Below are 12,343 nucleotides of genomic sequence, written 5' to 3' on the forward strand. Positions count from 1 at the left end.
CAGTTACATCAGCTCTCAGGCCTGGCCACCTCCATGGGAGCACTTGGCAATTCCACTGAAACAGAAGAGCGTCAGCTTCTTGGAAACAGGAATTAGCCAAGAAAACAGGTTCATGAAAAATAATAATGTTATGTTCCCTGTAGAAATGTCCATCACTGGATGAACTGTGACTGCCTTACCTGCATGGTCTCCCCTGTTGCCAGACTAACCCCTGCCTGCATCATTCTCTTTGATTTTATTGCCGCCTGATATCTATACTTACCTGCTTATTTGTGTATTGTCTTCCCTCTACCAGTAGTTAAGTTTCTGCCCCTGCTGCATCCCCAGCACCTAGAACAGTGCCCAGCATTGCTAAGTGTTCGGGAATATTTGTCAAATAAACAAATGAATGAACAGTTGGAGTCTTAGGGCACCTGGTGCCTCAGTCAGTAGAGCACGAGACTCTGGATCTCAGGGTCGTGAGTTTGAGCCCCATGTTGGGCATAGTGTTTACTTAAAAAAAAAATTAAGAGTCTTTATGTTGCACACGTACTGTGTACTGGGCACATTTATTTAATCCTCGTGACAACCCTACGAGGTAGGTGTTACTGTCTTTTACAGTTGAAGAATTGGAGGTTTGGAGACATGAAGTGATTTGATGCAGGTTACAAGGTAGTGAGTGTCCCCAGGAACCTTAGTTTCCTTGACTCAAGACAGTGGAACAAGCAAAGGCTGAGAATCCCACTGGGCAGTGGTCCTCACACCCTCCATCAGTATCTCCCACCTCAGGGATGAGGGTTTGGCCAGGGAAGGAAACTCCTTGGGAGATGGGTTCGAGCCCAGTCCTGCTCAGCTTCACAGCCTGGGATGCAGGCAAGGAGCCCAAGGGCCAGCAGAGTGCCCGGACTCCATCCCTGACTGAGATCTGGTTTCAGGCAGAAAGATGAGAAAGCTGCACCCAGTTCCTCACATGAGTCCAGGATGAACACAGTATCCAGGAACAGGTTGGCTGCTCCTTTCTGATGTTTCTCAACACAGAGTCAGCCATTGAAATCGTTAGAACATACTGTTTTTTCAGGTGGATCCAAGGTTAAAAAAAAAAAAGTGAGCTATAAAAATACTGAAGAAACAAAGGGAAAGTGTTGTAGAATCTTGGAGTGAAGGAGGCCTCTGAGTATGTCACCAAACTCAGCAGCCATAAAAGAAAAAAAAATCAAAGAAAAAAATCGATAAATTCATTTACATTAAAAATTAAAGGTCTGGGGGCTCCTGGGTGGCTCAGTCGTTAAGCGTCTGCCTTCAGCTCAGGGCGTGATCCCGGAGTTCTGGGATCGAGCCCCACATCAGGCTCTTCTGCTGGGAACCTGCTTCTTCCTCTCCCACTCCCCCTGCTTGTGTTCTGTCTCTCGCTGGCTGTCTCTCTCTCTGTCAAATAAATAAATAAAATCTTTAAAAAAAAAAATTAAAGGTCTGGATTGAAAGAGCCACCATCAAAGCCAAAACACAAACAACAAACTGTAATTGTCTACAAACAACATACTTGTAACTCACTTCAAAATAAAGAGCTCTGGGCCACCTGAGTGGCTCAGTCAGTTGGGCGTCCGACTCTGGATTCTGGCTCAGGTCATGGTCTCGGGGACAGGGGTTGAGTCCCTAGGCGGGCTCCCCGCTCCTTGGGGAGTCTGCTGGAGATTCTCTCTTTCCCTCTGCCCCTCCCCTCACTCTCTGCCTTTCTTCTCCCTCTCTGAATAAATAAATAAATAAATGAAATCTTAAGAATAAATAAATAATGAGCTCCCAGATCAATAAGAAAAAACCCAATGGCTCACTAAGAAACTGGGTAAAGGGTACAGAGTATCCACAGAAAAAATACAAATAGGCCTCTAGAACTATGGAAAATTGATGATCCTTCCTTTTTTTTTTTAAGATTTTTTATTTATTTATGTGACAGAGAGACTGCCAGCGAGAGAGGGAACACAGCAGGGGAGTGGGAGAGGAAGAAGCAGGCTCCCAGCAGAGGAGCCCAATGTGGGACTCGATCCAGGAACGCCGGGATCACGCCCTGAGCCGAAGGCAGACACTTAACGACTGAGCTACCTAGGCGCCCCTGATGATCCTTTCTTACTAAGATAAATGGAAGTCAAACTAGACTTGCATATCTGTATCTATAGGGAAAGATTAAGTTTAATGAAAAACTGTGATGGTCAAATGATGGGAAAATAGGTTGACGGGAGAGGAAATTGGGGCAAACTTCATGTAGGACAATATCTACAAAATTGTAAATGTGTATTTCCCCCCCCCCCCCATGAATTGAGGTGAAATTCACACTGGGACGCCCAGGTCGCTCAGTCAGTTGAGTGTCTCCCTTTGGCTCAGGTTATGATCCCAGGGTCCTGAGATCCAGCCCCACGCCAGGCTCCCTGCTCAATGGGGGAGCCTGGTTCTCCCTCTCCCTCTGCCCCTGCTTGTACTTTCTCTGTCAAATAAATAAATAAAATCCTTAAAAAAATGTAACCAACTTAAAGTGATCGAGTCAGCGCATTCACTATGCTGTGCAACCACCGTCTCTAGTTCTAAAACATTTCCATCGCTCTGAAAGAAAACTGTACTCATTAAACAGTTCCTCCCCATTGCTCCCTCCTCCAGCCCCCGGCAACCCGCAGTCTGCTTTCTGCTTCCACGGACTGACCTAGTCTGGATATTTCATATGAATGGAAGCATGAAACAGGTGACCTTTTCTATCTGGCTTTTTTCACTTAGCATAAAGGTTTGGAGGCTCACGCACATTGTGGCATGTGACAGTACTTTGTTCTTTTTTTACGGCTGAATAATATTCCATTGTGCGTATATACCACAATTGGTTCATCCATTCATCCAGACGATGGACATTTGTGTCGTTTCCACCTTTTGGTTGTCATGAGTAGCGCTGCCTTTGCCCCGCCGATTCCGTTACTAGGAACTGATCCTACCCACACGCCCCCGCAAAGGACTGTACAGCCAGTAACTGAAGACAGGCTAACTAGCCATCACTGAGAGGCTAGCTACAGAAATCTGCGTTTTTGCAGACTACTCTGTAGCCTTGACAAATAAGGCAGGCCTTCAAGGACTAATACTAAAAGATAGAGGTATCTTTTATGAAAATGTCGGGTGTAGGATATGGCACAGAGTATGCCATCACGCATGTAAAGAAAAGGAGGGGAGGAGGAAAAATTTTACATATATGTAATTTTAGTTTTTTAAATTTTTTTTAAAGATTTTATTTGTTTGACGGAGCATAAGCAGGGGGAGCGGCAGGCCGAGGGAGAGGGAAGAGCAGACTCCCTGCTGAGCAGGGAGGGGGGGGGGCCCTTCGGGACTCGATCCCAGGACCCTGGGATCATGACCTGAGCCAAAGGCAGACGCCTAACTGACTGACCCACCCAGGCGCCCCCATATATGTAATTTTTAAAGTATTTAATTTAACTTGAGATATGATTGATGTATCACATTGTATCAATTTTAGGTGTACAGCATGATTTAATATTTATATATTTTGTGAAACGACCACAATAAGTTTAGTTAGCACATGTCACCACAGAGTTATAATTGTTTTCTTGGGATGAGAACTTTCAAGATCTACTCTCTTAGCAACTGTCAAATGTGCAATACAGCAGTGTTAACTCTAGTCACCATGCTATAGATTACATTCCAGAACTTACTTACTTATAACTGGAAGTCTGTACCTTTTGACCAACTTCCGCCAATTTTACCCACCCCCACCCCTCACCTCTGACAGCCAGCAGTCTGCTCTCTGTGTCTATGAATTTGGGATTTGTTTGTTTAGATACCACATACAAGTGAGATCATACAGCGTTTAATCTTTCTCTATTTTATTTGGCATATGCACTCAAGGTCCATTTGTGTGGTTGCAAATGGCAGAATTTCCTCCTTTTTATGGCTGAGTAACACTCCTCTGTGTGTGTGTGTGTGTGTGTGTGTGTGTGTGTGTGTGTGTACCACACTGTCTTATCCATTCATCTGTCAGTGGACACTTTGGTTGTTTCCACGTCGTAGCTATCGTAAATAATGCTGCAGTGAACATGAGGGGGCCCATGCATTCAGGATTTCACTTTCTTCAGATAAATACCCAGAAGTGGAATTGCTGGATCACATGGTAGTTCTATTTTTAATTTTTGAGGAACCTCCATACTGTTTTCCACAGTGGCTGCAACCCATTTATAGTCCTACCAACAGTGCACAGAGTTTCCTTTTCCCCACATCCTTGCCAACACTCTTTATTTCTTGTCTTACAGGTAAAAAAAAAATTTTCTCTTGCTTGAATTTGCACAGAATACCTGGCATCTCTGGAAGGATCCGCAAGAAACTAATAATATTGGAATGCTCCAGGGAGAGGAACTGCCTGGCCAGGGAGGGGTTAGGGTTGTGGGCAGAGACTTGTTACTAAATACACGTTTACACCTTTTAAATTTGGGTTTTTTATAAAGGCCTGTTTTTAATTTTTATTTATTTATTTTTTTAAAAGTAATCTCTATGCCCAGCGTGGGGCTTGAACTCATGACCCCGAGATCAAGGGCTGCCTGTTCTACCGACTGAGCCAGTCAAGCACCCGCCTTTGAAATTTTGAGTCATGGGACTCGACAAAAGCTATTCTCATTGTGAGTGAAAAAAATGTAGCATAAAAACCTTTTCTTTTTTCTGAACTTGCTCCTCTCACCCCCATCCCTCACATGCTGGCTGAGTTAGCCGAGGAGAGGTGTCTGGCCGGGAGGGGGGCAAGCTTGGGTTCATTTGAACAGTCGCGAGAAGAGTGTCACTGAGGGGTGAGGAGTTGCATGGCCCCCAGGGAGGGCTCAGCCCAGGAACGAAGAGAGACCCACCCCAGGGAACCTCACCTACGATTTCAGACAACAGCGATGGAAGTGCCTGGAAACTTCTGGAGAAAGAAAAAGGCAAATGGTCAATCCAAAGGTCTGGGAATGAGGGGCACTGGATTGCTGAAGCAGCAACAGTCAGAAGACAATGAACAGAGAACTCAGAATTCTGAACCAAAATATCAGTCAAAAGCTAAGGCTTTTGCCCCCATGTTGGGTGTAGAGCTTATTTTTAAAAAGAGGCGGGGGAGGCTTTTGAGACAAACCCTCGCAGACTGGCAAGGACCCAGGGAATTACCTCGCAGGCATCCTCTCTCAGAGAGTTGTTAGAGGATGTGCTTCAGCAACATGACGTAGAAACCGAGACAGGCTTGGGATCCAACAAGAGTAGAGGCTCCCAGGGACCCAGAGGCCGGAGCAGCTACTGTGGCACTGGAGGAACACCCAGGCCGCCGTGGGACGGGGAGGATGGGACTGCCACAGGGCTCCAAGGCTACGCTGGGCAGCAGACCTCCTGCAACATCTCAGGAGCTTCTCTGAACAGACAGGATTCATCCCACACAGGGGAGCCCAAGATGATGGGTTGGAGGAATAGACTGTGTGTTGTTTCCTCTCATTTTAGACTTTAAAACCCTCTGAGCCATTGGCTGGTAGGGATGAGGAGGTGAGCCCACAGACTGAATTGGGTCTGCCCCACCCTGGGTCCCTGGTCCATTTCTGTCCCAATGATAGGGCATAGCTCAGGGGTCCTTTGGGAAGCTTTTTCTGACTTTGCCCCCAGCCCCTTGCCAGCTGGATCACACGCCATCCACCAGGATTCCACCATCAGAGCAGGGGAGCCCACCTGCATTAGTGCTGTGCTCCTGCCCCCAGCGTGGGGCCTGGTGCACACAGTGGGGGTGGGAAGTTAGCCCCCAGGCTGCTCTGGACTGGAGTCATCTGAGGGAGGGGACATGGGGCACAGCTTCCCGTCTCAAAAACAATCCTCCTTGGGCAGGGGGACCTCCCAGTGGGGCAGGGCTGCAGCCCAGAGGAAGTAGGGCGTCGTGAGCAGGTGCTAGGCTTGGGAGTGGAGGCAAAGGTAGGGACTCCTGCTGCAGCTCTCCCCCGGGACCCTGGGCTAAGGGCCTCAGGGGCTTTGAGTTGGCAAGCCTGCCTTTTCGAGGAGGAAAGGGGAAGAGAGATACCCTGTGGGGGGTCTGAGTCAGCTGAACTGTCATAATGGAAACAGCACACCCTGGGCATCAGGACACTTCCCCTCTGCGGGCCTCTGAGTCCCCCTTATGAGACAGAGGAGTCCTGCACCAGCAGTTGGGCTTAAGTGACAGAAGGGTGACAAAGCACCCTGTTAACAGGCAGATGCGAAGGGAGACACTACTGCTGACCCCACCGTGAGAGCTGGCTGGGGGGGGGTGGTGTAGAGACTGCAACATCTCGCCCCCAGCCAAGATGAAAGGCTTTCACTTCCCTTAGTTCCAGGTCTGAACTCTGGTTGGAACCTTTTGGAGACCATGAATTCCTCTTGTCCCCCAGCCACCAACACTCTAGTGACGATCCTGGCGTCTGTCCAGAGAGGACCTCTTGACTTGGGGGGCAGTCGTTTGGGAGGCTGTCCCCGAAGTGGGGAGCAGCCTCCCACGATGAGGAAGGCCAGGGTGACCAGCAAGCCCCATCCGGGGCGGAGGGTGACAGACTGCGGGGGTGGGGAATGAAGGCCACCTGAGGGAACCCTGTGCTCTGAGCGTCTTACTCAACGCGTCAGCCTGACACCTCCAAGCACATCCTGTTCCCATCTTCCCCTTGCGCAAGGCTGAGGCCCAGCAGGAGGAGGCCGGAGGCTCGGCTGCGGACGGGGGCCCCACCTGGAGGCCCTGGCTGCGGTCTGAACGACCCCTGCACCTCGCTGGGGGGCCGGGAGGGACTTTCCCGTGGCCAAGGCCGGCGCCCCCCGCGTGTGCGGCCGCAGCAGGCCTGCTCGGGCGCCTGTGGGACGCGGGCGAGCCGCTTCGCTTCTCGAGGCCTCAGTTTGCTTGCCTGTAAAGTGGGCCTGACGACAGCCTTGGCTTCTCGGGGTCGTGCCGGGGCTCGGCAGGCCCGAGGGCGCCCAGGCCGCGCGCGCGCGCTCCCCGCGGGAGGCCGGGGTGCGGGGGTAGCCTCCGCCCCGCCCCGGCCCCGCCCCCGGCCCGCTTCCTCCTCCCGCCCGGCGCCCCGCGGGCAGCCCCCTGCCGCCGCGCCATGTCCGCCGGCTGGTTCCGGCGCCGCTTCTTGCCGGGGGGTCCGCTCCCCGCGCCGCGGCCCCCCCGACCGCGCGCCAGCCCGGTGCCCTACCGGCGGCCCCGCTTCCTGCGCGGCTCGGGCTCCGGCCCCGCCGACGCCCCGCGCCGCCCGGACGCCCGGCCCGTGCGCAGCCCCGCGCGGGGTCGCGCGCTGCCCTGGAACGCAGGCTACGCCGAGTGAGTGCCCCGCTCCCCCGGGCCCCCGCTCCCCGGCCCTGCTGGGCCAGCCCCGGCGCCGGGACCAACCTGGAAGACAGCCCACGCTGAGCGAGTGCCCCCACCCCCCAGCCTTGCGGCTAGCTCCCTCCTGTCCGCCCCTGGGACTCTTGACAGCTCCCCCCGACTCCCGGTCCCACCGCAGCCTTTTCTTCGGGACTCCAGCCTCCCTCAGAGAGGCTTGCGAGTTGGGAAGGACCTGCGCTTCTGGGGCTTCCACGATGAGGCAGGGACACTGGGTAGAGTTCCAGCACTGTGGCCTGGGAGCTACGCCTCTCCCGCACGCACGCATCTCGCCCGGGGCTGTGGCCGGCGCCCTACGGGACAGGAACTCTGGCCGAGGTGGGGTGGAGGATAGGCGAAGGAGCCCAGATCTGCCCTGGCAGCCCACCCTCACCTCCCAGCCCAGGTCAGCGGGTAGGCTCCAGGGGGGCTGGGCCCTGAGTTTTGCCTTAGCTTGAGGTTACTGACCAGTTAGGAAACTTCTACTGTGTGTCCGGGTGTGTGTTAGGGGCAGCATGGGGCTGCTGTCGCAGAGGTAGGGCTCCTCCTTCTGTGTACCAGCTCTGGTGTCTGCCCGTGGGGACATGGGTGTGTCCCTGAAGGGTCACTGATCGCTTACCGGCCTCAGGATCATCAATGCAGAGAAGTCGGAGTTCAATGAGGACCAGGCGGCCTGTGGGCAGCTGTGCATAGGGAGGTGTGCGTTTGCAGCTGAAGAGGACCAGGAGTGGCTGACCTTGTGCCCCGAGGAGGTGAGTAGGACCGGGCCTGAGCCAGGCTTACAGGCTGGGACCAGGACTACAGATGGGACGTTCTTGCTTCAGTGTTCTGCTCTGGGCCAGGGCCCAGCTGGGGAAGCCAGGCAGAGCCTGACGCCAAGCCCTTCCTGCACAGCTCCTGACAGGTCACTACTGGGCCCTGTTTGATGGGCACGGAGGTCCAGCTGCAGCCATCCTGGCTGCCAACACCCTGCACTCCTGCCTGCGCCGACAGCTGGAGGCCGTGGTAGAGGGCATGGTGGCCACTCGGCCCCCCATGCACCTCAGCGGCCATTGCGTCTGCCCCAGTGATCCCCACTTTGTGGAAGAAAAGGGCATTAGGGCGGAAGACTTGGTGATCGGGGCTCTGGAGAGTGCCTTCCAGGAATGTGTGAGTGTGGCCTTTGGCTGGGGAAGGGACCAGGGACCTGAGGGGCATTGCAGCACACAGCGGTGGTCTCCTTGGATCTTTGCATTGGGAGGACAGGATGGGGCTGGCTTGTTAGTAGTGGTCGTCGTTGTCATCATAAGCCCTCCCGTTTATCCGCGTGCTTTTCCGTGCCGCGTACCTCGTGCGCCCTGCGGGTCCTTGGTGCAGGGGCTGCTATCCCTTCCTCAGTTCTGAATAGGACTTCCCTCCCTCTCAGGGGATACATCCAGATTCTCTGACCACAGGGATCCTGGAGTCATAGCTAGACTTAGGGTGGGGACCGCCAGGCTTGCTGGTGGGGAAGTGAACTGTGGGGTGGGGACTGGGGACAGAGTGTTATCGTGGCAGTACCAGCAGCAGCTCAAGTGGCTTCGGTTTGCCCCAGGATGAGGTGATCGGGCGGGAGCTGGAGGCCTCAGGCCAGGTGGGCGGCTGCACAGCCCTGGTGGCCGTGTCCCTGCAGGGAAAGCTGTATGTGGCCAATGCTGGGGACAGCAGGTAAGAGCTGGAGGGTAGGTGGGGTTGGGGCCGGGCAGGCGGGCACAGAGGCAGTGGGGACAGTGAAAGGGGCTGGAAGTGGAGGGCTGGAAATGGGGATTGCCTGGCTGAGTTGCTTGTGTACCTGCATGTCAGGTGTGAGTGGACAGCAGATGCGAGGGAGGGCAGACTCCTCAAGCGCCAGGCCCAAGGGCTGAGCTTCTTCTCTGCAGACTGTAGGTGGTCATGGGGGGCAGAGCTGGTCCCTGGTGGCTGGAAGAGGGGCTGACAGGAGGGGGGCCATGAACGAGGGCGGAGTCTGTCCCGCAGACCTCTGCCTTTCTTCGGCCACCTGTCCAGGGCCATATTGGTACGGAAAGACGAGGTTCGGCCCCTGAGCTCCGAGTTCACCCCGGAGACTGAGCGGCAGCGGATCCAGCAGCTGGTAGGTGCCTTTGGCAGAGGGAGGCTGTGGACTCCCAACTTGTGAGTCCAGGGTCACCAGAGGCCACCAGAGAGAACCTGATCCATGCCTGGCCTTCCTACCCCAGGCCTTTGTCTACCCCGAGCTTCTGGCTGGTGAGTTCACCCGACTGGAGTTTCCTCGGCGACTGAAGGGGGATGACTTGGGGCAGAAGGTTTTGTTCCGGGATCACCACATGAGAGGCTGGTGAGCGAGGTGGGGTTGGACACAGTGGGGAGAACCCTGGTGTCCAGGCCCAGTGTGTGACCTGGGGGCCGTCCTCTCGCACCTGGGCAGGGTGGGCTCCGTGGTGCGGGGAGGTGAGGGGGTGGGTGGGGCCTGGGTTGATGCTGGGTCTGCTCCTGGTAGGAGCTACAAGTGCGTGGAGAAGTCGGATCTCAAGTACCCCCTGATCCATGGGCAGGGCAGGCAGGTCAGTGAACGGCCCCCTCTAGGAACCCCTCTTAAATTGCCCCCTGCAGAGGTGGGAGCTCCTTTCTTCCTCTGGTGGGGGCTGTAGCTGGGGTCTTGGAGTTTGCTGCAACGCTACGGGATGTTTGTCCGTCCACGCAGGGCACTTGAGGGCCATACTATGCTTCCGTGTGCTTTATTTGTATGTTCACTGGGGCTGTTGGCCATTACCTCACATCTCCCTTGTCCTCAGGCTCGGTTACTGGGAACACTGGCTGTCTCCCGGGGCCTGGGAGACCATCAGCTCAGAGTCCTGGACACAAACATTCACCTCAAGCCCTTCTTGCTCTCCGTCCCACAGGTGAGTGGGCAGCAGCGCGCACCAGCTTCCGTCTGCCCCCGAAGGCAGACAATGAGGCTGGCGGGAGCCGGGAAGGGAGTGCGGAGGGATCCTCAGGCTTCACTTGCAGGTGACTGTACTGGATGTGGACCAACTGGAGCTGCAGGAGGAGGATGTGGTTGTCATGGCAACTGATGGTCTCTGGGATGTCCTGTCCAATGAGCAGGTGGCACGGCTAGTACGGAGCTTCCTCCCTGGCAACCGAGAGGACCCACACAGGTACTGTCGCTTCTGGGGACCTGGCTGGCACCAGCCGCAACACCAGAAGTAGCTGTGGCTGAGAAGACAGAGTTGATGATGAGCCCGGCTCAGGGCAGGGGGTCAGGAGCAGAGCTCTCTCAAGCTTCTGGGCGGAGGGGGGGTGACTGTGGGTCCCCCAAATCCCTGGGTTCAGAAATCCCCAGGACCCAAATCTCCATGGTCCAGCCCGTGGCCCTCCCATGCATGTGGTTTGCCTGGCCCGCAGCTGGACTGCATGGTTTGGGTCCCCACGTGCCCAGCCCTAGCAGCAAGTTCTCCCTGAGGGGTGCCCTTGCCTCTTTGCTCTGGCTCCAAAGTGCATCTGCAGGATGATCCCCACAGGTTCTCGGAGCTGGCCCAAATGCTGATACACAGCACACAGGGAAAGGACGACGGTCCCACAGGGGAAGGGCAGGTGTCCTACGACGACATCTCGGTGTTCGTGATTCCCTTGCACAGCCAGGGCCAAAGGAGCGGTGGCCGCTGAGGATTCAGACACTATATCCCAGAACCACTCTCGGGCCGGGTATAGTCTGGGCATCCCTCCACCATGGTCAACAGCAGGCCTGCCTGCCCTGGCCTAAACACAATGGGTTGACCCCCCACCGCAGCCCATTTCAAGGAGAGCATTTATATCAGGCAGTGAAAGCTGGAAAAGTATGGAGAGCCCAGCTCCCCAGGGCCCCCTCTGGCAGGCAGGGCAAGAGCACAATTACCAATAACCTCTCTTTACAACGTAGGAAACCAGGTGGGGCTCCTCTGACAGGGTCTTAGCAGCCCAATGTTATTGCCAGATGGGGACAGCCGGACTAAGGGCATTGGCCACTAATGCCAGGAGGGGCAGAAGAGCCTGTTTGGATCCAGGTCTCCAACCCATGAATGTCAGGGTATTTACTCAGTAACCCCCAAAGCCTATGCAGGGTGCCTTATTGAAAGCTGGGGGTAGCCTCCTATGTGCTCAACAGCCATCTTGAATCCGCCCCTCGGGAGAGACCAGCCCAAGTCCTGCCCTGACCCTCTTCTGCCACTGGAGGTGAGGCCCAGGCCCGGGGGGTAACGTTGGGGCAGAACAGAAAGAGGCAAGAGGAGCCCCAGAGTTTGCTGAGCCAGGAATGTCCCGATCACTCCTTTCTGGCCCCAGCCCTGCCCTAGGCTGATGTGCCGGCAATGCCTTTGGTTTTGTTGCTCCCCGTCACCTCCCTATTATTAAATGTTTGTGTGCTGAAGAGCCCTTGTGAATCATGAGTTGCTGTAAAGCTTGGCATTATAGTACACTTTTTGCTCTTTTACTTTCCAAAGAATCGGTCTTAGCTCCACCTTGCAAGTTTGCCTGTAGTCAGGACTGCATTTTCTCCAAAGGCCTTCTCAGTCCCCAGCGTGGGGTGAGCCCCAGTGAGAGAACTGTGGTCCAGGGAACAGAAACGTCTCTACCACCATCTGTGAGCTCTGGGCTTGATGTACCAGGAGCGCCTTTAACTTGGTTTTGGATGCCGATTTCGATAAACCAAGAATTAGCTGGCGACAAATCACTGAGGGTTCCAGGGCTTGCTGTCTGATGAACAGCTTAGTTCTTCACCTTCCCCACAAGACTGTCCTCACCTAGCACTCGCTGAGGCCCGGGTGCTCAGAGCGTTTGTTGAACTACAAGGCGACCACCTTTATGACTCAGCCTCACACTCCTACTTTAGTTTACAACTAGGATAAATTCTATTGAGGCAACTCACAACCCTAGATGGGGGCCACGAGGGACATGGGCTAAGAGGCACCAGAATTGATGGTAAAACTTACGTGTTTAGATTATTGGGGAGGCTCTCAGGCC

At 54.7% G+C, this 12,343-nt stretch overlaps 1 protein-coding gene across 3 annotated transcripts; it reads left to right on the forward strand.

Moving 5' to 3' along the window:
• Positions 1–7,050: 7,050 nt before the first annotated feature.
• Positions 7,051–11,750, forward strand: PPM1M (protein phosphatase, Mg2+/Mn2+ dependent 1M). 3 transcript variants are annotated; one of them, XM_057311753.1, is made up of 10 exons: positions 7,051–7,303; positions 7,974–8,097; positions 8,240–8,494; positions 8,919–9,031; positions 9,341–9,455; positions 9,562–9,680; positions 9,843–9,906; positions 10,138–10,245; positions 10,355–10,503; positions 10,867–11,750. In XM_057311753.1, the coding sequence occupies exons 1-10, from the start codon at positions 7,086–7,088 to the stop codon at positions 11,009–11,011; spliced, it is 1,410 nt and encodes a 469-aa protein (XP_057167736.1). In that variant the 5' UTR covers positions 7,051–7,085; the 3' UTR covers positions 11,012–11,750. The 3 variants fall into 3 exon arrangements, with proteins under 3 accessions (XP_057167736.1, XP_026356755.1, XP_044240823.1); XM_026500970.4 differs by having other exon boundaries at positions 9,371–9,455; XM_044384888.3 differs by lacking the exon at positions 7,051–7,303 and adding an exon at positions 7,315–7,751 and having other exon boundaries at positions 9,371–9,455.
• The last annotated feature ends 593 nt before the right edge of the window (positions 11,751–12,343 follow it).

This window comes from Ursus arctos, unplaced genomic scaffold (genome assembly GCF_023065955.2).
Source record: "Ursus arctos isolate Adak ecotype North America unplaced genomic scaffold, UrsArc2.0 scaffold_14, whole genome shotgun sequence".
In the NCBI taxonomy this organism is placed as follows: domain Eukaryota; kingdom Metazoa; phylum Chordata; class Mammalia; order Carnivora; family Ursidae; genus Ursus; species Ursus arctos.